This window comes from Crotalus tigris, unplaced genomic scaffold, assembly GCF_016545835.1.
Source record: "Crotalus tigris isolate CLP2741 ecotype Arizona unplaced genomic scaffold, ASM1654583v1 scf7180000023625.2024221, whole genome shotgun sequence".
NCBI lineage: Eukaryota > Metazoa > Chordata > Lepidosauria > Squamata > Viperidae > Crotalus > Crotalus tigris.
The window spans coordinates 564,869-588,064 of record NW_024100087.1 but is presented as its reverse complement, the minus strand read 5'-3'; the positions used below and the strand labels follow the sequence as shown (position 1 = coordinate 588,064).

At 34.5% G+C, this 23,196-nt stretch overlaps 1 protein-coding gene and 1 pseudogene across 8 annotated transcripts in view; both read left to right on the top strand.

Moving 5' to 3' along the window:
• Positions 1 to 15,301: 15,301 nt before the first annotated feature.
• Positions 15,302 to 23,196, top strand: part of PRDM5 (PR/SET domain 5) — a 94,673-nt gene continuing 86,778 nt past the window's right edge. For 7 of the 8 annotated variants that reach the window (XR_005553808.1, XR_005553809.1, XM_039320161.1 and 4 more), the window contains exons 1-2: positions 15,302 to 15,541; positions 18,200 to 18,283. Coding sequence is in view for 6 of the 8 variants with exons in the window: in XM_039320161.1 (XP_039176095.1) it covers positions 15,449 to 15,541; positions 18,200 to 18,283 (177 nt within the window). In the remaining 2 variants the exon portion in view is untranslated. The remainder of the gene's footprint in view (positions 15,542 to 18,199; positions 18,284 to 23,196) is intronic. The other variant, XM_039320162.1, reaches the window with a different exon arrangement.
• Positions 21,987 to 22,160, top strand: LOC120297517 (annotated as a pseudogene).

Below are 23,196 nucleotides of genomic sequence, written 5' to 3'. Positions count from 1 at the left end.
TCCAGAAGCAGTGAATGCTCCAACACTGGAAGTTTTTAAGAAGAGACTGGACAGCCATCTGTCCGAAATGGTGTAGGGTTTCCTGCCTGAGCAGGGGGTTGGACTTGATGACCTCCAAGGTCCCTTCCAACTTTATTGTTGTTATTGTTATTATTATTATTATTATTATTATTATTATTATTATTATTATTATTATTATTATTATAACTTATTGATATATTTGTACCTGTCTCTTCTGAGAGTTTAAGGTAAGGCAGACTGGGTGTACCAATCTTACTTCTTTTGGTAAACTTTCATGGCAGACTGTAGGTTTAAAACTGAATTTCCATACTCTACTTCTGTATAGAAATATACTCTATATACTAAGTAGTATATATACATATACTACTCTATATTGTTTGTCAAATAGATTTCTAAGAGTAGAATTTTATTGTGTATATAAAAGCAGCAGTAGCAAAATGTTGCATACGGTGTTCATACTGTACTTATTGTACATACAGGTATATACATAGAGAGCCAGTTTGGTCTAGTGCAGGGGTAGACAACCTTGGCTCTTTTATGACTTGTGGACTTCCTGGCTCAGGAATTCTGGGAGTTGAAGTCCACGAGTCATAAAAGAGCCACGGTTGCCTACCCCTGGTAGTGGTTAAGGCTCTAGGTTAGACACTGGGAGGCCATGAGTTCTACTGCCACCCTAGCCATGAAAGCCAGCTGTGTGACTTTGGGCCAATCACTTTCTCTCAGCTCAACCCAAGTCACAGGGTTGTTGTTGTAAGTAAAATAGGAGGAGAAAGGGATGTTGCATATGTTTGTCACCTTGAGGTATTTGTAAAAACAATAAAGGAGGCATACAAATAAATAAAGTATAGTACAGTATACAGCAGCAGCAAACAATTGTTATCTCAAAATAAACAAGATAAATTGCTGAGAACTAAATGCTGAGCAAAGTTTACAACATTTGCGCATAGGAAAATATGATGTATTCATTTAAATGTAAAGTAACTTGATAAAATTTATTTGTAGAGCAGTTAATTTCCTTTTACATAAGCTCTCAAGTGGTTGTTTTGATCTAGTTCTGCAGGATGAACACCACAATGCATTTTAGTTCCTTTTAGTTCTTTATTTTGGCTCTAGGCTTTGCTAATTTTTTTCAGTAGTTTTATGTTTATAGTTGCTATTGAAGGAAAACTTTTATTTTCTAATTAGGCAGCAATACAGATTTTACAGGCTATTTAAAATTTTAGGAAAAAAAGCCCAAATATCTGCTTCGGTTAGCAAGTGGCACAACTTGAAAACAGTCCAGCCCACTCCTCAAATTAATCTTTAAAGTGTTTACACTTAATATCAATCTAGTTCACAATGCAAATTCATGCTTTGCGTGAAATAACAAACTATTTGAACACCAATTGTCTCTTCTCATTTCAGTTGTTAACTGTCATGCTTTTTGTGCATCTGGCTCTACGTCTAGAAAAGCAACTTATGTCAACATCCTGTGATATTCTACATTTGAGAGGAAAGAAGAAACTTTTATGTAACAATGTTTAGTAAATAAGACTAAACAATGCTACAAAAAGATTATTATTGTTCTGGTGCAAATAATTATAGTTATCAAAGTTAATAACTGATATGAAGCTTAAAAATAATATCTAAAAGACTATGAAGAGATTGCTGATATTTGGCCAACTTGCCAGCTAATACCAAGTCACTTGTGTGGTCAGTGAAATGAAATATAATTCTATGCACCATTAAAATAAATATGTATAATTATCGTTAAAAAAGTGCAAGAAATCTCTTTCCTCTAGCGCCTTATCAATGCAATGCGCTACCATTACCATTACCATCTTTGAACTGTTCTGTAAGAAAAAGGAGGTAAGTTCTCCTAAAGGCTCCTCTCACACAGCAGCCAGCACAGCCTCTCCAAGCCGAATATAAAAACTAACAGATAGCTTACTTATTCTTGCCCTCTGGGTGAACTTTGAAGGATTTGCCCATCCTTCCTGTTTCCCTGAGAACTGTGAATTTTTAGGGATAGGATTCTGATTGCTTCCTTTGGAAGACTGTCCTCACTGCCTGAAAGCATTATGCTTATTTGAAAAAAAAAAAACAAAACAGAATCTTATGGAGATAAGTGTCTCAAAATACAGTTTATCAAGTTCTATCAAGGATTTCAGTTCATGATATTTTCTTTTTTCTGAATCCTTAGGATTTTCAAATGGGCTGTTTTCAAATTTTCTATACAAAAGCAAACAAGCATTTTGTAACTACTTTTTTGTAAGTTGTTATGGGAAAGAGAGCAACCTCCTGAACCATTTCAGTATGTCCTTTAATGCAATTATTTCTTGGTGTCCCATCACTCTTAAGAAATATTCTCATTATTTTATCAGTTACTACTATACTTACTACATTTTCTATAAATGTTATATAACTTTTAGAATACAAATGTCTAGGACAAAATTCTTAATAGTCTCTGCATTTGAAACAAACAGATGTTTTTCAGATGCCCAACAATATTCAATCCTGTAAAATTTTACTTGCATCTTGTGTATGTAAATGTTCTTAACTGATGTCAACTACTAGACAGTTTCAGCAGCTGGCAACGTTGTTTGACCTTGTTTGAGCTCAGAAGGGTTGGACCCAGACTGTGGTCAAACAAATAAAAAAGAAGAAATGGACATAACAAAGATATTTTATCACACCATCCTGGCTGCCATCATGATTTTTTTAAACTGCACCCTGAAGACATACCAGGCTTTTCCTTTACTTTATTTCATGAAGCAAGATTTTTTCCCCCTTATCTATACTACAGAACACTGTCTTTTTTCAAACCTCTATTTTAATTTTCATTAGTTACATCTTTTCCTCCTCCTGCTCTATTACTGAGAAACAAATTGAAAGTTATCTCTTATGAAATCTATAAAGCAAAGAACAAATGCTTTATTTGGCATTGGCGAAGGAAAATAGTCAATTTTCATTAAAATGTGGGTAGCAGTTTCCATAAAGATTTCAGCAAATGTGATATAGTGCTGTGTAAGTTGCCAAAGCAGACATTTATTTTGGAATACATTTTGCACACCATGCCTTAAGAATTTTACTAAAGCTATAAGCCATATGTCTGGATGAACTATTTAGAATAAAGATGAAGAAAAGAGCTTCTAGAGTTAATGTTTATTCATGGCATTCATCTGGATGTAACATTCATGCTAATAAACAAAATGAAATGTTAATAATTCTAGCAACCAGTTGTGTTTGATGCAATGTTTGTAAATAGAGGTTTTATACACCTTTCCAGGATAAAAATCCACATTCTGCACCCAGATCAAGACTTACTTAAAATATTACCAAGGATATCTTGTAATTCCATTTAATGGTATTTGTATAATTATAAATCTAGCAGTCTCCATTTTAAGGGACTATAATCATCACTTTCCCCAATGAACATCTCTGCCTTCCATGAAGCAGGTAACTGCATCAGCTTGCCCGATATGGCAAGAACTCAGATTCACAAACATTGGGTTGGTCTGGTTTAATGAAGAGAAGGATGAGGGGGAACATGATAGCAGTGTTCCAGTATCTCAGGGGCTGCCACAAAGAAGAGGGAGTCAAGCTATTTTCCAAGGCGCCTGAAGACAGGACAAGAAGCAATGGATGGAAACTAATCAAGGAGAGAAGCAATCTAGAACTAAGGAGAAACTTCCTGACAGTTAGAACAATTAACCAGTGGAACAGCCTGCCTCCAGAAGCAGTGAATGCTCCAACACTGGAAGTTTTTAAGAAGAGACTGGACAGCCATTTGTCTGAAATGGTATAGGGTTTCCTGCCTGAGCAGGGGTTGGACTAGATGACCTCCAGGATCCCTTCCAACTTTATTATTATTATTATTAAAACTGCATGGATTTATCTATGTAATCACCAGAAGTAACTTAAAGGGCCATGACACAGAATGTTTTTTAGTTCTTAAACTAAACTCTCTTTAAGTGATTGATCTCTTTAAGTGAAAGGTCAATTTCTGCTTTCTTTCAAAACTTATTTCTTTTAATTTGTTTTTTATTAGCAGGAACTGAGCAGCTCTTGGACATCTACCAGAAATCACACAAATTTCGATTCAGATCTAACTTTTGTTCATTGCTGAACAATTTAACAGTATCAATATCAACATCTATCAAGAGAGGATAAAAACTATCAAACAAAATAATACAAAATAAGAAAACAAAGAAAGAAAGAGAGAAAAAAGGCAAAAGGGCAGAAAAAAAGATAAAAAGTAATAGAAGAAGAAGCTCCTGGTTTCTTTTGCAGCAAACATAATTACAAAATTACGTTTTACTCTCCAATTACAAAAAAACTCATTTTCTTTTATTATCATTTTCTTTCTAATCATCAAAACCATAAGTTATAAGTTCCCTTTTTTCTATTTCATGCAAAAAGTCTAGTCAATCATAAATATAGATCAATATAGAGAGATATAAATATGTGTGTGTGTGTGTGTGTGTGTGTGTGTTTTGAACATATAATAATCTTGCTGCCATTGTCATATGTAAAAACAAAGTTCCATAGCTTTTTTTCTAACAGTCTATTACTTCCAAAAGAAAGTTTCTGGTTTCAATTATACATTAATCTTTAAAATCTTCTGAATTGTGTATTTATTTGTATCCAACTTTTTTCAAAACTTTTTTACATATCCACCATGCATGATAAAATATCCCTGCCTGTTGGTGACATTTCTAGCAAAAAAATAAAGTACCATTATACCTTCTAGACAATTACTCTGCTGACAGATATGAATGATATATCATTTTATGAAAATTATTAATTTTCCTATGGGTCCATTTGTATATTCTAACCAAAAGGTTTAGGCCATTTTATCACACTTTCTTTCACTTATTCCTCTTCTGTCTCATACTACAGCAAAGGTTTATACATTTTGACAATAACATGTTCATCCTGTGTATATAATTATATTTCAAATGGCCCAAATCCACCCAGCCAACTTTCATGGCTAGGATGGGACTAGAGCTCATAGTCTTCTAGTTTCTAGCCTGATACCTTAACCCAGGGGTCTTCAAACTTGGCCCTTTTATGACTTGTGGACTTTAACTCCCAGAATTCCTCAGCCAGGCACACGTGCCTGGCTGAGGAATTCTGGGAGTTGAAGTCCACAAGTCATAAAAGGGCCAAGTTTGAAGGCCCCTGCCTTAACCATTAGGCCAAAGTGGCTATTAATTTATTCATTCAATTCCTTTTAAAGAATCTGCCAAAACCAAAACTAAATCATCCACAAAAGTTCTTAACATATCTTTTTTGAAATCTTTCAAATATTAAAATGGCCCACAATCCTCTTGTCTTCTATTCCTATTCAAGATTTCAAGAACTAAAATAAACAGAAGGGCGGGACACCTTGTCTACTTAATATAACATCTTCCATAACGGTTGAACTGGATACAAAGAGTTGCAAGTGGTTGGGAACATTTCTTCTTCCAAAGTGCCTCTGCATTCTGAGCAATGTTATAATTAGTGGTATGGTTTTTGCCTTATGATTCCTTAAAAAGTAATGCAATAGGTTGGACAATGGTAAGGGTATGATTAAATTTCTAATGAGAGGGGGAGTTGAAAAAGTTTATATCTGGGATATGAGGGAGCTGTACATATTTTTTCAGTCCTCTTTCTGGCTTGTGCAGTATACAGGATGCAAAACCCAAGCAAACCAAATCTAATATCTATACTCCTTTATGCCATACATAAAAGTACTTCTTAATATATGTACTATATCTCTTTATATGGTTAATTTTCCTCTTCTCCTTCTTTTCTCCTATTGCTTGTTTGTGGTTAATGTAAACTCTGATGATATGCTGTGATTGAACAACGGAAAGCGACACACTTTATTAGAACACTATTCCTGAAAAGTAAAATTTGCCAGGTTATCTGAACTACAGGTAATCACCTTATAACAGTTCGCTTAGTGACCATTCAAAGTTATAAGGGCACTGAAAAAAGTGACTTATGACCATTTTTCACACTTATGACCACTGTAGCATTCCCATGTGATTTACATTTGGATGTTTGACAACTGACTCACATTTATGATGGTTGCAGTCCCAGGATCCTGTCATTACCTTTTGTAACCTTCTGCAAAGTCAGTGGGGAAACCACTTAACAACTATATTCCTAATTTAACAACTGCAGTGACTCACTTAATAAATATGACAAGAAAAGTTGTATAATAGGGCAAAACTCACTTAACAAATTTCTCACTTAACAATGTAACTTTAGGTCTCCATTGTGGTCATAAATTGGGGACTATCTGTACTACTCTAATACTGAACTGTTTAAACTGATGGAAAGAAAAAATAGCTTACATGCTTTAGTGTTTTTGATTTTACATAATTGAATTTTGAATTGATTTTTTTCTTCTTTTTTTTTTTTTAAAAAAAAAAGAATATTCAAAAGGAAATTATTAGGGCAAGACAGAAAGCTCTGCTGTCAGGTTAGTTTACCAGTCAGAAATTTATCTGATTTACCCAAAGTCTTTCAATCTAATTTTGATTACCCAGTCAGGATGAACTGACATGAGAATAAAAAAGAGGGTTTTTTTTGTTTTCTATTTGTTGTAATGTAATATCAGGTACAAGGTTCAAGGAACATAGGCAATTAGGAAAAATTCTAAGTCATTGGAACACCTATAATCTGGCTCATATGCTTTTTATTTCAGAAAAAGTATACAAAATCCAGAATGAATAAGCAGAAGAAAAGAGTGTTCTTTTGGAAAGAATCATTAGGAGAAGCTGTCAGTGAACAATAGTTTGAGAAATAGCAGGGTTCTGACGAGCAGAAGATCCATACCTATAGAATAGAGGAGAATTGGAAGATATTGGCAATTGACTGACGAAGATTCCAAGCAAATTGGCTGGAAGGAGAAGCAGAAAAGAAAGCCAATCAGTGTCACGAAAGAAAACTGTATAAGCAGCTGGCCTCCTCAAATTACCATTGCAGGGCAAATGGATGTTGATAGTGATGAGGGAGTTTCAGTTAGTAAGAAAGTGTGACCTTGTTTGCTTCCTTGCTTTCTTCCTTGCTTTCTTCCTTCCTTCCTGTCCAAGGCGTTGGTTCCTTGGAAGTGAACGTAAGGATAACTAAGGAAGGAATTAACATTTCACATTCTGCAATTAGATAAACAATTGTTGGAAAGGGGAAGGCAAAAGTTCTTTAAAGAACCTTTAAAAAACTTTTAGGAAGAGCTTAATAAATACACAAAGGATATCCCTGCTAAGTTTATATCTAGATGCTCCCATGTGCTTTCAGTCAGAAAAGAAATGGGACATTACATGTACATACTAACTGCAATAGTTCTTTACTGTATGCCTTTGAAATTGGAATAAATATTTCTTTGATTAACATTTTATCTCTCTGTGGGTCTAGATTGGTTCTTACCCTTGCCCACTCCTCAATAATCCTCCAGATTAAACAAAAATCTGTGAAACAATATGAAAAACAGAATGTGGGCCAAACTGCATTTGTAAGTTTTCCTCCTTGGATTTAAGGGAGTTTTCATAAGGGATGCTGAAATATATCATAAGGAATACATTCTGCATATCTATAAACAAGCTGAAAGAATATCACAGATCTTCAGAACAGCTTTTTTCAATATTCTAGAGACCATCAAGAATGTTAAAAAATATATCCCACATTAAAATACCTTAATATTTTAAAATGGCTTAACAGTTTCTATTTAACAGGTACAAATTATAATGCAATAAAAAAGGATCTTATTTGAGCCAAGGTTTTATTTCATCTTTTGGAGGATGTGCTCCAGATTCAATCATAGTATGTGAGTAAGAATAGATCTATTCTGTGTGGAACATTCTCCCTGATCAGAAGCCTTCTACTTACTAGAGAAAAGTGATCCTGGGTCCTTTCTGGGATAAAAATAAGCTCAATAATAGTTCTACACAGCATTTTGGAGAAACTTGATCACAATTTTCTCTCTGGTGGTGCCCCACCACTAAAATGTTCTTCTTAGTTGATGGCTAACCTTCTCTCATATTTCTTTCTTTGTTTAGATTTAGATTGTAAAACCAATTTGCTTACTTTGTATCATCTCTGTTCATTTAATTTGCCCTGTATTTTTAAAGCTTTTAACATGCACACTGTGATACAGCATTATGATTTTTCTGGATTAGTGTATGTCCTAGTTTATGTTTTGTGATTCCTACATCCTACTTTGACATCTGGCTGTAAATAATGGGTTGAAAATATTTTAAATGGCTAAAATAAGTACAATAATATTTAACTTAAGCATCCCTCAGACTTGATGATCCTGGCAGTATTTCTAATGCTTGAGAATTTTTGATTTTTCTGCAAGGACTAAATTCTTTATGCTACTGTACTGTATTCTGAATCTTTTGGGAAAGTTGCTACTATAGAAAAGATGAAAGAGAAGAAAAGACAGGCCTGAAAACCATTCTTATGGTTTTCTTTATGGAGAACAATAAAGACGTTTTTTTTTATTTCAAGCATAATTTACATTTGAATTGATGGAAGGCATGCTAACTATAGCTTATGAATAAATTGTGAATGCCATTATGTCATTTCACTCCTCTCCACCATCTGATAGGAAAAAGATAGCAAACTTTTTTAAAAATCCAGATTATTTTAAATTTGTTTTCTGGTTAGCATTAATAAAAGTTCCAGGGAGATGGGTGTTGGTGAACCATACACACTATATTAATTTGTCTGGCAGAAAAATATATGTGTTATATCAGAGCAAGAAAGAATACTTAAATACAGTTCCCTATAGGACCATTTCCTTCTTAATTTCTACTATTATTAAGGAAGTCAGTAAAATGAGGACCCAGATTGTTGTGGGCAATATGCTGACATTTTAAACCATCCAGAGAGTGATGTAAAGCACTATGGGGTGTATATAAGTCTTAGTACTATTGCTAAGTGCCATCTATACTTTCACAGAAATATCCATACATTATGTTAATCAAGATATTACGTAGAGTAATATGAAAAATCCAGCTGATAGAATTGCATATTTTCTTGGTAACCCTAAGCTACAATTAGTCAGTCGGCAACTACTTTTTATTCCCCCCCCCCAAAGAACTAATGAACTTATACTAATGTATGTTTGTTTTGCAAAATTTACTTTGTTACATATGGTTACTACAGTTAAGATTGATCCACTCAGTGGCATCTTCAGATCACCTTCTTGTGATTTTTGCCTTGTTTTATACAATTTCACATATTTTCAAGCCTTATACCTGTATTCTGGCATAAATAACCATACATTCACCTTGTTAATAATGCAACTCGATTTCTTACTGATTGATAAAGGAAATGTTTTAGAGTGTTATGAAAATGTCAGTTAACAGCAAAGATATTTTCAAAGAGTCACCTTAATTTAACAAACATAAAAATTATGGTTTTAGTGATATTGAAGAATGAACAGGAAATATTTCTAAATCATTATAAATCTAGACAAAGAAGATGATATTATATATCTGGAAGAAAGAAGAAGAGAAAACAATAGTTTAATATACCACAACAGCTACTTACAGTAATTGTTCAGGCAAGTAAACATGCCTTTGATTTCTTGTAAAGAACTTAAATTTAGAATCAGTAGTGTAACATCTGTTTCATATTTAATTGATCTGAATGCAGTTTGTTTGGGGTCCCTGTTTCCAACTTTCCTGAGCCCTATAATAACATTGGCCTCAAAGAAAGCAAAGACATGGTGAATAAAAAATGTTAGTGTGATATAATGTATAAAATCTTGTAACTTGCTTTGTTCTTTTGGGAAATCCAATGACTTTTTGAAATACTTAATTCTTATATTTTATGTGATTACCCTATTTGCTTTGATGTTGTCTTCAGCAACATGGTGCCTCTAGTCCCATATTATCCACATTATTTCTATATACAGTAGGGCACTTTGATCTTTTTGAAATAGCCAACTTTTTTTTTTGCAGAGTACGAAGCAATCACAAAATTGACAGTATGCATCCATAACAGAAGTTTAACCAAATTTAAGCAGAAATGGTTTTGTTATACATAATACACAGCAAGGTACATTTAAATTTTTGGAAAAAGTTTTCTATACAAGATATACAAGACCATTCAAAAATAACAGATGAAATGATTAAAATAGATACTTGCAATAATCTTCAGTGTATATTGTTCAATGTAAAGTACAAATATTTAGGTTAATAGTTACAGAAATAAATGGAAAGAGAAAAAAAATAAATATATTCATGTTTCATCACCATCCTTCTCTTTCTTGTTCTGTGTAAAGGAAGCATAGAACAAGAAGAACTATACTTTCAGTTATATGATGCTGTATTATTTTAATTAAAATCCTCAAAGGGGTTTAAACTGAATAGTTATCCTGATATATTGATGAAGCATGCATGAATGGTTATGGCTATGTAGTTGGTGCAAATTCCTCCCTCCCTCTCTCCCTCCCTTCCGTCCTTCCTTCCTTCCTTCAAAAAAGAACAGTAGAAACTTGTGAATATTATATTCCCAATTAAGGTTTCATATGACTTTTGTCTAAACAGTGTTAGATATAAACAGCCAGGCACCTGTCTGGATTTATTCTTTCCATCTCTTATGTCAAACCATTGCATTATAAATCTAATTTTATGTATTTTAAGACATCAGTAATATGAAATAGTGGCAGAAATTTTGCCTATAAGGAAGGAGTAATGCCTTGAAAGTACCTTTTCTATCATCTTTTTTTTATATAAATAGGAAAAGGCTATTCATGTCTACCCTTAGACTTACAATAATCTTCTGAGAGGTAAGTATGGAAGATGAAACCTAACATACACCAGGATGAGGAAGTGCAGACATTAATTCACAGCTGGTATAGTGATTCATGGCAGGAGAAAAGTCCAAAGTGTACCAAGTTTTTCTAGTATTCTAGCTGTCTTATCTTTCCAAGGGGATACTACAGCTTTCAATCCTGAACTTGAACAGCATTCTCAGTTATCCTAACCTCTGCTTTTAACATAAAAGCTTGCAGTTTTAAGCACATAAACTTGGGCGTAAACCCTATTGAATTCAATACGACTTTCACTTATCTGTCTAGAAATGAGCTATGAAATATCTTCTTAACAAATTATACTGTTCAAACTCAGGAACATTAAAAAAAATGAAGATTTAAATAAAAACAGGAAACAAATCAAGACTTTAACAATTGTGATCTTAGTCTGGCTGGCTGTAAAAGAATTTAGATTTGTAGCTAGAAGAAGTAGTAATGTGTTCCAATGACAAATTCATACTAAATTAATCCTTTTCTTCTAGGTCCCAGAAGAAATGAGTTGGGGATTTCCAAATGTCATTTTGCAGTGTTAAATTAAATTATTATAGTGATCCTGTCAATTACAGGAGACAGACCAATTGTTTTTATGTGCTCCACATTAAAGAGCACTCCGGCTTTTAAATGAATCATCCAGTTAGTTGAAAAATATCTCAATAAATGAAAAAGGTCCATTTAATGCATAAGAAATCAGATAATAGGTGTTTTCTTTTATGTAATACTTAAGTCACCGAAAAAGTGAGAGTATTTCAGTATGAATATGTCATAATTTATTTTAATATAATGGCAACAATCCAGCATTCTTTCCTCTGCTACTTGGATGACTACTTCATATACGTGGATGCTTTGTACAGTTGGTTAAATCTCAAGAGGCTTTTCTTTCAAAGACTGAATTATGTACTCCTGTTTTTGCCTTTGACTTGAGAACTCTCAAGGATCCCAGTTACTAATGTCCTAACTTAAGCTGTGCTTTCTCAAAATGACAATGCAAAGAATAACATAATTATATATTTGGCTTTCCAGAAAGGGAGCAATATTAACAAGGGCCTTTTAAAACAAAGAATAACCTGAAAGGACAAATTCACTGCAGCTAGTAATTAAAATTATAAGCAGTAAGTATACAGATTTAAATATAGAAGTTTAAAGACTGGTTGGTTTGTCAAATTCTCATTTGCTTTTTATTGTCACTTCTCCTCCCCCAGCTTTTTCACATTTGCAAATGCATGTTTTTTCTTTCAGCATTATAATCAGATTTAAACAAAAACCTCTCTCCGTGGAGGAAAAAAACCGCATTTTGGCTAGCTCCAATCTGCACTCTGATAAACTGTATGGAGTCTAAATCCATCGTATCATGGATGGAATTTCCACTTAAACGGATCTGTTTAATAAAGGAGAGTTCACTTTCAGGTCCTCCTGTCTTTCAGAAACACACTAATGTATAATACATAATATTAGCAAAATAATCAAAAGTGATTTAAAGCTTTGTGTTCAGAATGGTACTAAATATAATATTATTTAAAATGAAATGTTCCAACTGGGTGCACTTTGTCGTTACTATATAAAAGTAAATACTGGGCAGAAAGATTTTCCACATTATTAGAAGTTATTGAATTCTAAAATAATATGAAAATTGAAATGATAAAAAATATCTTAACAACCAAAGAATAATTAATCAAGTGTGTGTGATACATACTCATATATACCCACACATGCATACATCTGTATAGATGATGACAATAAAATATATATTCATGTGCTTGACCTTCTTTATTTATTAGGAATGTAATATGAAATGGAGAGAAAATAAAAGTTTCCTTAGTCATGGACAGATCACTGCCTGGTTAAGTGTGGTAAGATAAAGTGCCATATTTAATACTATATTACTCTCCAAAGCTTGAAGATAATGTTTCTTTTGTTTGCATGCCAGATATAGTACATTTCTTTAGTTACAAAAGCACCTCTGGAAGGATCCTGACCACTTAGAATGGCTCCAAAATGGCACCTATGTCTTTGTGTAAAGGGTTTAAAATTTCACAAACGGGAATTTTTCTTTCTACATACAACACAATAGAGAAGTTTTTCATTATTGAAAGGAGAACACCTGTAGATTTACCTGTTTGCTAAATTCCTGGAATTCCATTGCATTTTTTGATTTAGTATAGTTTAGGATGTTCACATTTTCCAAATTGAAACTATGGTTGAGTATGTCATGTATTGTGAAATTAAGGAGTTTTTTTATTATGCCTTTTGACTGCTACTTGGTAGTTCATAGATGTGCTCTGCTAGTCTTCTGCCAGCCTGTCCTATATAGTAGCTATTACTGTACTTATATTGTATGTTATATATGACTCCTATTTTTTTCTTCTTGGGTTACTGGATCTTTTGGGTTATTTAAGATGTTTTGGAAGATTTGTGTGCTACAATGATGACATATAGTTGTAATAGTGTGTTGGTTGTTTCTGAGATGTTTTTGATATATTATTGTGTTATTGTTTTCATAATTTATGATAGTTGTGCTGTAATGGGCTCAGTGATTAGGCACTTGGGTTGGCTTGGGCAATGGGTTGAAAGATAACAAAACTCAACCCTTTTCTTGAAAAATGTATGGGCAGTCTGTTTAGGTAGACTGCAGAACATTTTTACTTCTTTGAATAATCTTCTTACACAGCTCTTCTTGTGGGAGGTTGGGTTGCTGCTTTGGTAATGGAGCACTTAGTGTGAGTTGTTTAGAATGAGGATCCAGGAAGGGCAGTGTGTTGTTTTTTTCTTTCTTTGTGACATGTATTACTTTGAAGATGTTATTCAGTGTTTCATTTGTCTTCTCTAGATGTTCCTTTTTATTATGACAACAGTGTTGTCTACATATCAGATTGTATGAGTGGGAATGCTATAGTTTTCAGATGCTATGAGTCCTGAGATTGGTGATCCAATGGGTGATGATTTCTTGGTGTTTCTTGGTTGTCCATCAAAATAGTGAGGCAGAACCTGATGAGGTCCATATTTCTCAGTATTTAAATGTATTTAGTGTATTTGTCTAGGTTGGCTGTGTTACATAGTACTGCTGCTATGGATTCTTTTGTTAATTCTAGATCTATGGATATAAAAGTGCTGTGACATTGATTGAGACCATAATAGCATCTTCTATTTTTAGATGTTTGATTTTCTGGATGCACTGTAGTTGGGAGTTGATAGAATATTCACTCTTTTCTGTGAGATGTCCAAGCTTTTTTGAAAATCCCTTGTCTATGTTGTATATTAGGGTGGCTGGTAATATGATGAAGAAATATGTCAGGCTTGAGGTTGTATTGTTTTGTTTTAAAGCTTTTGGGAGACTGCATTTTCAAATTGTCTTACTTCCAATATACAGTTGAAAAAGTTGCAACATATACAGTCGAAACATGTATTAACTAAATATTATGTCCTATAAGTTTTAGCAGCCTGAGATATCTCCAATTGTTACTTCTTTAAGAAATGCTGCGCATGAATGGAAACCAACTATTCAATTATGTGCAGGATGAAAAGATGAAATGAAGGTTAGCATCAGATATATATTTGATCTGTGGAAGGAAGAATTGAAATATCCAATTCTGGAAAATCATTGGGACCAGGAATTATAAAATGTGCAATGTCTTTCCTAGGATTTTAAAATGAAATCTTCAGAAGATATTATTTTGGGTCTATTAGATTCCTCAAAGGAAATTTAAAAAAGTGGAACTAGCTTCACTTTCTTATGCTGGTAATGTAAGACCAAACTCACATGCTTTGATTTTGTTCTGTTGTAGCTTTTTTAAAATTTCAGATGAATACATATGTTAATATAATTTGTGGAAGAAACATTAGATTTTAGGATCAGTATGATGTTGAATCCTATTTGTAAAATATGGAAGTCTTCATGTACTAAAAATGAAAGAGTACCATAGAATGTTACCATATGGTCTAGACTTAGTATTAAAGGTTAATTATTAAGTTAATGGTTCATTTAGGCATTTATACCGAATATCTTTTGTTAACTGGATTGTTTGGAAAACATATTTAGTTCATTTAATCACTATATTTAGGATTTTTTTTTTACTGTTTAAGCATTATTTAAAAGTTCTTTTGTATTTCATAATTTTAGTAAATTTACTTCTGCCTCTGGGATTAGCTCTCTAAATAACAGCCTTAAATGCGAAAGGCAACCAATAGTCGAATTAAAACAGAGTTAGAAATGTACTAATCCTTCCTTTATACTTAAGTCTTGCAATGTTTAGCCAGCGCCGTAGAGCTCGTCGTCCTACGTAGAAACAAAGAAACGTTCCTAATTCGTCTACTCGGTTTCTCACTAGTGACCCGAAATCCTCTGCCTTGCTGCTTAATGGAATCTCAGCCCCCCCCCCCCCGCGCCTTAGAGCTCAACAACCAACTTTCGGCCAATCAGAGCGGAGCTTTACCCGAACTGTGGCAGAAGAACGGCGCCGCCCTTACTTTCCAGGAGGCGGGGGCAGCTGGAGCCGGGGGGGGGGGGGTATTCTAGCAGCTGGAGCTCCTTCATGGGTTCTCCTGTATCCCCCTTTCCTTTGCCACTGCAATGCCTCTCGATTAGCCCACAGAGGGAGGTGGTTACACTCCCTTCTTCTCTACAGGTAGGGCAGAATGCTGGGCATGTACGTGCCGGACAGGTTCGCCCTGAAGTCATCTAAAATTCAAGACGGGATGGGGCTCTTTACGGCCCGCAGAGTGAAAAAGGTGGGTGATCTTTGTTATTGCCCAATTAAGGCGAGGGATACGCAGAGGAGGTAAGGTGCAAGCGAGGCTAGCGAGGTGGGGAACGGGCAACCTTTAGTTTTTAAAATCTTTTTCAAGCGCCCCACCCCCGCCCGGCCCCGGTTAGTTCCCTGAATTCTGGGAACGCCTGCCACGTATTACAGACGGCTTCCCTGCTTCTGCTTGCAGCTTTAAATTCTTGTAGTCCCAACCCTTCGCCTTTTCTCATTTCTTATCCCACTTCCGTCTGCCTCTAGTCAGTCCGTGCTGATGTTTCGCATTCTGAAACTGAAACAGAATTGTTCCCTGTCCTCTTTTTGTTCCTACTTTTTTTTTAAAAAAGGAATATTTTTGATGGCCCAGAGGTTAAGGGGGAGAAGCAAGATAGCAGAATGTAGCAACAGAGTAATTCTATAACTTTGGATCAATTTCCATGGAGTTTAGATTTAGCCTGGAGCAGGAATGTTCCGAAAAAAATTTCAAAGATGAATTGGGACCTTCAGTTGTTCATTTTCATTGCAAAGTGATCCTTGTTCTATGTACTCGGAACCAATGGAAATTTGGAGTCAAATGAACTTCATGGAAAATATTCAGACTTTTGCTTTCTGATTCCTGTTTCCCTTACTGCACTATCTTGCATTCCTTGATCAAACTAATTTTTAATTCACAATTCTTGTTTCTTAAAATCAAGCTATTCATACACTTGCATATATGAAGAACAATAGATGCCGGTTTAAGAGAAAACTACTGTTTCTGCATCTCCTGACTCCCTCCTCCTTTTTTTTGTAACGGTATTTACATTAGGTTACATTAGTCCGGTTAGGTTAATTTAATTAGGCAGCTTATTCGGAATAATACAGGACTATATATATTGATGGCACCAGTAGCTAGCTATATTGGCGGTCCTGGCAGTCAAGAAGTTTTGGAAATTTATTTCCAGAATTCCTAGATGGCATAGCTTTCAGGTAGGAATTTTGGAAGTTATATTTGGTATATTTGGAAGCTATGAAGCTGTGGAATATTGTCATATGCCAAGACCAGAGTCAGCTGGGGGCAATCAATCATGATCCAATATGAGCCTGGGCTATTCACTTTATCATTAAAGTCATGCAGTAATTGTTAAAAAGTCCTTGCCAATTGAGATGTACAATATTGACAGAGAGGCCTTAGTATTTCTGCTTCTCTAGACTTCTGCTACATCCCAGATGTGCTATTTAAGCCTGATTGGGAGAACAAAAATGTAACAAATTCACCAAACCTGAAACACAGCATCAGATACTTTGCAACATATCTCTTAATATTAGCTCAAATGGAAGTTTTGTGGAGAGTAAAATCATTTGCTATGGATTTTTAGACCCCTCTTTCCTTGCATTGTGTTTCTGATATTATTACTTATTATGGTTATTTGCACAGTTAAATTGATGGCATTTTTGTCTGCCTGTCAAATCCTATCCAAGGACCTGGAATAGGCAAATGTGGATGTTTGATGTTGTCACAGATATTGTCGCAGGATGTAAGCTGTTCAAAGTAAAGCGGATCCAATGGTCTCATTACAATTGACTGATAGTGAATTTGTCATTACTGATGGTGTTCAAGTGGTGCTCCAGTTGTTTGCATCCAAGGTGCCTATTGCTATTGGTACTACCTTTGCTTTGTTTTTTTCACAGTCATTCTGTTTCTATTTGTAAGTCTTTGTATTTTGTTACCTTCTTCAGTTCTTTCTCTTCTATCCTGCTGCCTCCAAGGCCTGCCACGTCCACTATCCAGATTTTTTTAATCTTTCTTATCAATAGTTTTACATTTGGAGTATTATGTGGCAGGTGCTTTGTTTGAATTTTAAAGTTGCGGAGCACTTTAGCTCACGGGTGTCAAAATTGATCGCATCACGTGATTTATTGTGAAGTATTATGACATTTTTGCCTTTGTGGAACCAGGGTGGGCATGGCCTGCATGTGACGCATCCAGCCCATGGGCTCTCAGTTTGACACCCCTGCTTTGGCTTCTTCATTTTCCATTGCTTTCCTTATTTTATTGTCCCACCAATTTTATTGTCCCACCCCTTGCTTCCAGTCAAATGATATTTTTTGCAGATCTTCCAATGCACCATTGTTGCTACTTTGTTATGACATTGTTTGTAGTCAGTTTGTACAATGTTTCTCTGCAATGTTGGTTTGTTGCACAGTTAACTAGATGTTTAGACTAGATTCAGAATTTCTCTCCACCACTTATTAAGTCCTTCCCAAGAACATGGGATTGTTGGATTTTTATCTTGTCTGGCATACATACATAATACTCCTTCCTCCTTCTATTTTTGCCCCTACAACAACTCTGTGAGGTGAGTTGGGCTGAGAGAGAGTGACTGGCCCAAAGTCACCCAGGCAGCTTTCATATCTAAGGTATGACTAGGTCTCCCAATCTTCTGGTTTCTAGTCTGGTACCTTAACTATTATATTAAAGTGACTGTATGAATTATATGAATTCACTCTTACTTTTATAGCTGATAATTGAGCAGCAGAAGATGGACATACAAATATTTTTGTTCTTTCTGCTTATATTGTAAATTTTAACATATAGTTTGATTTCAGCAATTAACAGTACCTTTTCATGAGCAAAAGATACCAATTTTGTTACTGTTGCTAGGGTGAAAAGTTTGGACCATTTGCAGGAGAAAAGCGAATGCCACAGGAACTGGATGAAAACACAGACTGCAGGCTAATGTGGGAGGTAAAAATTCTAGCACTTTGTCTAAGAAATGTTCTTAAGCATTATTTATTAAAAACTAGACAGCAGTTGTTTTGGAGCAATTATGAGGCATGGGATTTCTGCTGCTTTATTTTTTTTCCTAATATTGTATTGATTGAGTACATATTACACCAGTACACCACTAAGGACAGATGGTTATATGTAAACTTGACATTTTAATACAAGCTATAACTTAAACCATATTTATGCTATAATTAAACCATGGCTTAGCATGACTTATTTATCCATTTAATGTTTATAGTGCTAAAACATATTTTATGATGTAGAAGAAGGACGTAGAGTTGTGGTAGATGTTTAGTTCTCAAATGTCTATGCTGAAGAGATAGCTGAGCAACTATAAAGATATTACTGTAATATTTATTTACAACTTGTAAATATAATACAATTTATGTGCTTGTCTAGTATTCATTCATTCATTCATTCATTCATTGAAAGAGATGAACATCCATAAAAATATAGTGCTATGATAATTAAGCATAAGGAGGTGTTTACGCAAGTAGTTATTTTAAGATTAAGGCTGTGATTTGCTAAAGTGCTTGAAAAATTCTCAGAAAGTCATAGCAAATAAATTCCATCCACATGTTCCAGTGTTAATCATAGTGTTAAACCTTCATCAATACTTTTTAAGCATAATTTTACCTAAAAAATGAAAATAAGTAGAATTAAATGTCATCAAGATATAATTGACACATCTTCCCAATTTCCTATATAAATGCAGTTGTCAGTTCTGTAAAGAATAAAGGCAAGGCTTGGCATACTACAACATACCAATCATTGGAAAGAATAAATGCCCATAGCATTGTATTCTTGAACTAGTAGAAATAGATTCAGAGAAAACGTAGCCCTGTTGAGGACTAAGAAAGGAATACAACAAACCTATTAAAAATTTGTATTAGGTTGTAAAGGAGAGATGAGATTATAGAAAGATAGAACAATTTACCAAACAACCTTGTGTATTAAACATAAAGGAATAAAGGAAAGTGGCTTTTGGGGGGGAGGTTGTTGCCAAATTATTTGTTGTCTGTAATAAAGAGACTTGAACCAGCTAGCTGTAGCTAAAAAAATTGCTTGCATTAAGTTAATATTGACAGTTACATTAAATATGTTTCAACATATTTTAAGTCACATATTTTAGCTACTGACTGCTTTCTTTCTTATTATATGTGTTCATATATTATGAATCAGTATGAACATTTGTTGAATGTTGAAAACAGATTACCAAAATTTATAATATCTAAGTAGCTTACAAGTAACAATTTGGTATCTTTGTCATTGGCTGTGATTTATTTATTAAAAAAAGAATCATTGAGAAGTTTCATATACTGTCCAGGGGTACGAAGACACTGAGCTTGTCAGCTGGAAAGCTGTCAGCCTGGGTCCCTCGTGTGATGGGATGAGCTGCTGTTCCTTGCCCCAGCTCCTGCCCACCTTGCATTCGAAAGCATGCAAGATAAATAGGTACCACTGGTGGAAAGGTAAGAACTTTCTGTGTGCCTTGGCATATAGTCCTACTGGCCACATGACCACAGAAATATCTTTGGACAACGCTGGCTCTGCCGGTTAAGAAACAGAGATGAGCACCGTCCCTAGAGGCAGACAGAGGAAGCCTTTACTTTTATATTCTTCCTTCTGTATAATGAATAGTATGGGACTGTTGTAATTCTGAAATTCTAGATACTTTCTGTTTTCATTTGCATAGATTGCTTTAGAGGATACACGAAATGCATCTTGAAAACTTCAGCTCTCATTTTTGAACAACTTGAAATACCCCAGTGTTTTATTAGTAATATCTCAAAAGCTGGAAAAGAATAATGCAGTCTTCCAGCACTCCGTGGACGTGGTGTGTTCCAGCATCATTAGATCCATGTTGAAATAAACACTATCAAGCACATAAGCTAATAAGAATTGTGTTAATTAATCATTTTGATTAATACTCTCATAAGTATAGTGCTCTTCATATTTCGCTGCTCTTTGTTATTTACTTTTATTTTGCTAAAAACCATGGGGTATCTTGAGAACTAAAAGCTTAATATTTTTTACATGCTATAAATTGGTTATGGTCTAATAAGGATGTGTAGTGCATTTATTCAACAAACCATAAAGTTGGGTTTTATAAGACTTTGGGCGCAATATCTTAACTTTTCTTTTCCCTGACCTAGTTTTGGGATCATGCAGAGATTGCTGCATGCCAGCTTTTTGAATGCTTGAATTTAAGCAGCTTATATTTAAATATGATGATCTGAATAGAAAAGTTGTAAGATATTATAAGTCATGTTGTGAGTTCCAAGTTTATTGCTAGGAGTATGTAGAGTAGAAAGCAGCTGCCCAGTTTATATAGATCAGTGGTTCTCAACCTTTCTAATGCCGCGACCCCATAATACAGTTCCCCATGTTGTGGTGACCCCCAACCACTTATACATCACCGGGTGCCAGGGGTGTGGCCAAAGAAAAGGGGAAAAAAATGGCAGACAGCCTTGTTTGGCGACCCCCGTGAAATGGTCATTCGACCCCAAATGGGGTCCCGACCCATAGGTTGAGAACCACTGATATAGATAGTCTCTCCAGAAAGTATAAAGACAAATTCTGTTTGCCAAGTTGGCATTTGTTTCTACAATATTTATTATTAATTTAGTCATATTGAAAATATGTTTCTGTATTTGATTAGATAAATGCAAATACAGAAATAAAAATATAGGTTATTGAAATCATACCTTGCTAGGTAAGTAAACTTAAACTTAACTTTTTCAAAGTAGATTTGAATAGCATGTCTGATACTAGGGATATGTTGATCTACAGTACAGATACTCTAAAGACTGATCATCATACTAGTTCTGTCACTGCGATGAAGAAATAGTATTATCATTATATAGATGTAACAGTTTTTAATGATTTTACCATATTCATTTGAAAAGAAAGACTACTTCTGCATGACTTCAGTACGGAGAACTTGTTTATTTGTTTAAGAAATTTATATTGCTGTCCATCTCACTCATGGTGAGTGACTTACAAAGTAAGATCCCAAATACAAAATCCACTATATTCCTACCTCCTTGGTGACAACATTCAGACAAACTACTTGATGGGTTCTGAATCAGGTTGGGATTCGCAGATCTGTTGATGAAGCCATGTTTTCAGTCCTTGTCTTCTTTCATTTTTTACATTAGCTAGGAAGCTGCTGAAAATGAATGACTATCAGAACACTGCAAACTTATTTATTTTTATCCCACCGTTATTATTTTTACAAATAAATCAAGGCAGCGAAGATATCCAACACACCTTCCTCTTCCTATTTACCTCACAATAACTACTCTATGAGTGAATTGAGTTGAGAGAGAGTGACTGGCTCAAAGTCACCCAGCTGGCTTTCATGCTGGCTTTCATGGCTAAGGTGAGATTTGAACTCAGGGTCTCATGCTTTCTAGCCTGGTGCCTTAACCAGTAGACCAAACTGGCTGAATTATGATTTTCAGTTTCTGAAAAGGTTATTACATCATGATAATTTGCCAATATTTGCCATATTTCTTAAAGTTGCTACTTGATTGTAAGCACTTAAGGTTTGATTTATATCACATCAATTAGGAATTAGATAGCCAACTAACTATTATTATCATGTTTAATAGATTTTGTGGAAACCAGCTTTAGTATAAGAATATTTTGTCAGTTTATACTTACCTGGCAGGGGAGACACCTTGATCACGAAGGAGGTTTTCTCAGGGTGAGGCTTATCCACTGCAGGGGTCAGCACTCCGGGTGTGCTGACCCCTGCGATTTCCCCAAATGCGGGAAACTCGACTGCATAATTTGTGGTAGATAAAATTTACACCACAATTGTTTTTGTTAGGTATTATTGCTGATTGTGATGGCAAAGAGATTATTTTAATGTTGAATTTAATCACAGTGGCAAGGTTGCTGATTGGGCAATATTGGAAGAAGGATTCTTTGCCTACTATAGAAGAATGGTTTTTTAAAGTTTCTTATTTATCAGAAATGGCAAAAATTTCGGATTATCTGAAAGACCATTCACAAGAGAGATACATTTCGGTATGGAAAAGATGGGTAAATTTTGTACAGAATAAATATGGAATTAGAAAGTATTATTTAGCTTTTGAATAACTTATGTTTAAGGGTAATGGTTAGAATTTTTGTTTTTATGTATTGGAGTTAAAGTATTTAAAAAAAATTTTTTTTAGGATGTATGTATAATTGTTTGATGTTCATTTAATTTGTATGTTTTTTTTGTTTCTTTAACCCTGTATTCAGCTCTGGGAAGGAGGGGGGAGGGTAATGGGGGGGTGGGAGAGGCGGAGTATTTTATTGTAAAACTTTAAAATTTTTCAATAAAAAAAAAAATACTTTGTCAGTTTATGATGCATGAATTGGGCCTTAATAGAATGGTATGCCCCGTGGTATTTTTCACAAAATTGTGAGCTCCATATTTTAAAAACTTGAGTTGAACCTTTTGAGAAAGTATTCTAAGATTTTCATATTTGCCATGGCATTTTATAGTTGTAAAATAACTATATAAATATAGACAAAGTACAATTTTTTTCAAGTGCCAGCCTAACAATTATTGCCTCTTTTAAAAAGTAGGGGGTCTTTTTTTGTTATTTTTCCTGTGACAAAGAGGTTATGGTTGTAATCTTTGAAAAGCCATAATGGAAAATATTCTTGTAATATCATGAAGGTATTCATCAGCATAGTAATGGATATTTGTGCAAGTCCGTGGGTTAGTCTTCTGGCAATAGATTTTACTTTAATAACCGTCTTTTAATATTTTTATGTTTATGTTATTCTATGTCAAGAACTTTTATATGTAGGTAACTGTGGTTAAAACAACTATCTTGTTTAAATTCAACATCCTGAATTTTCAGACT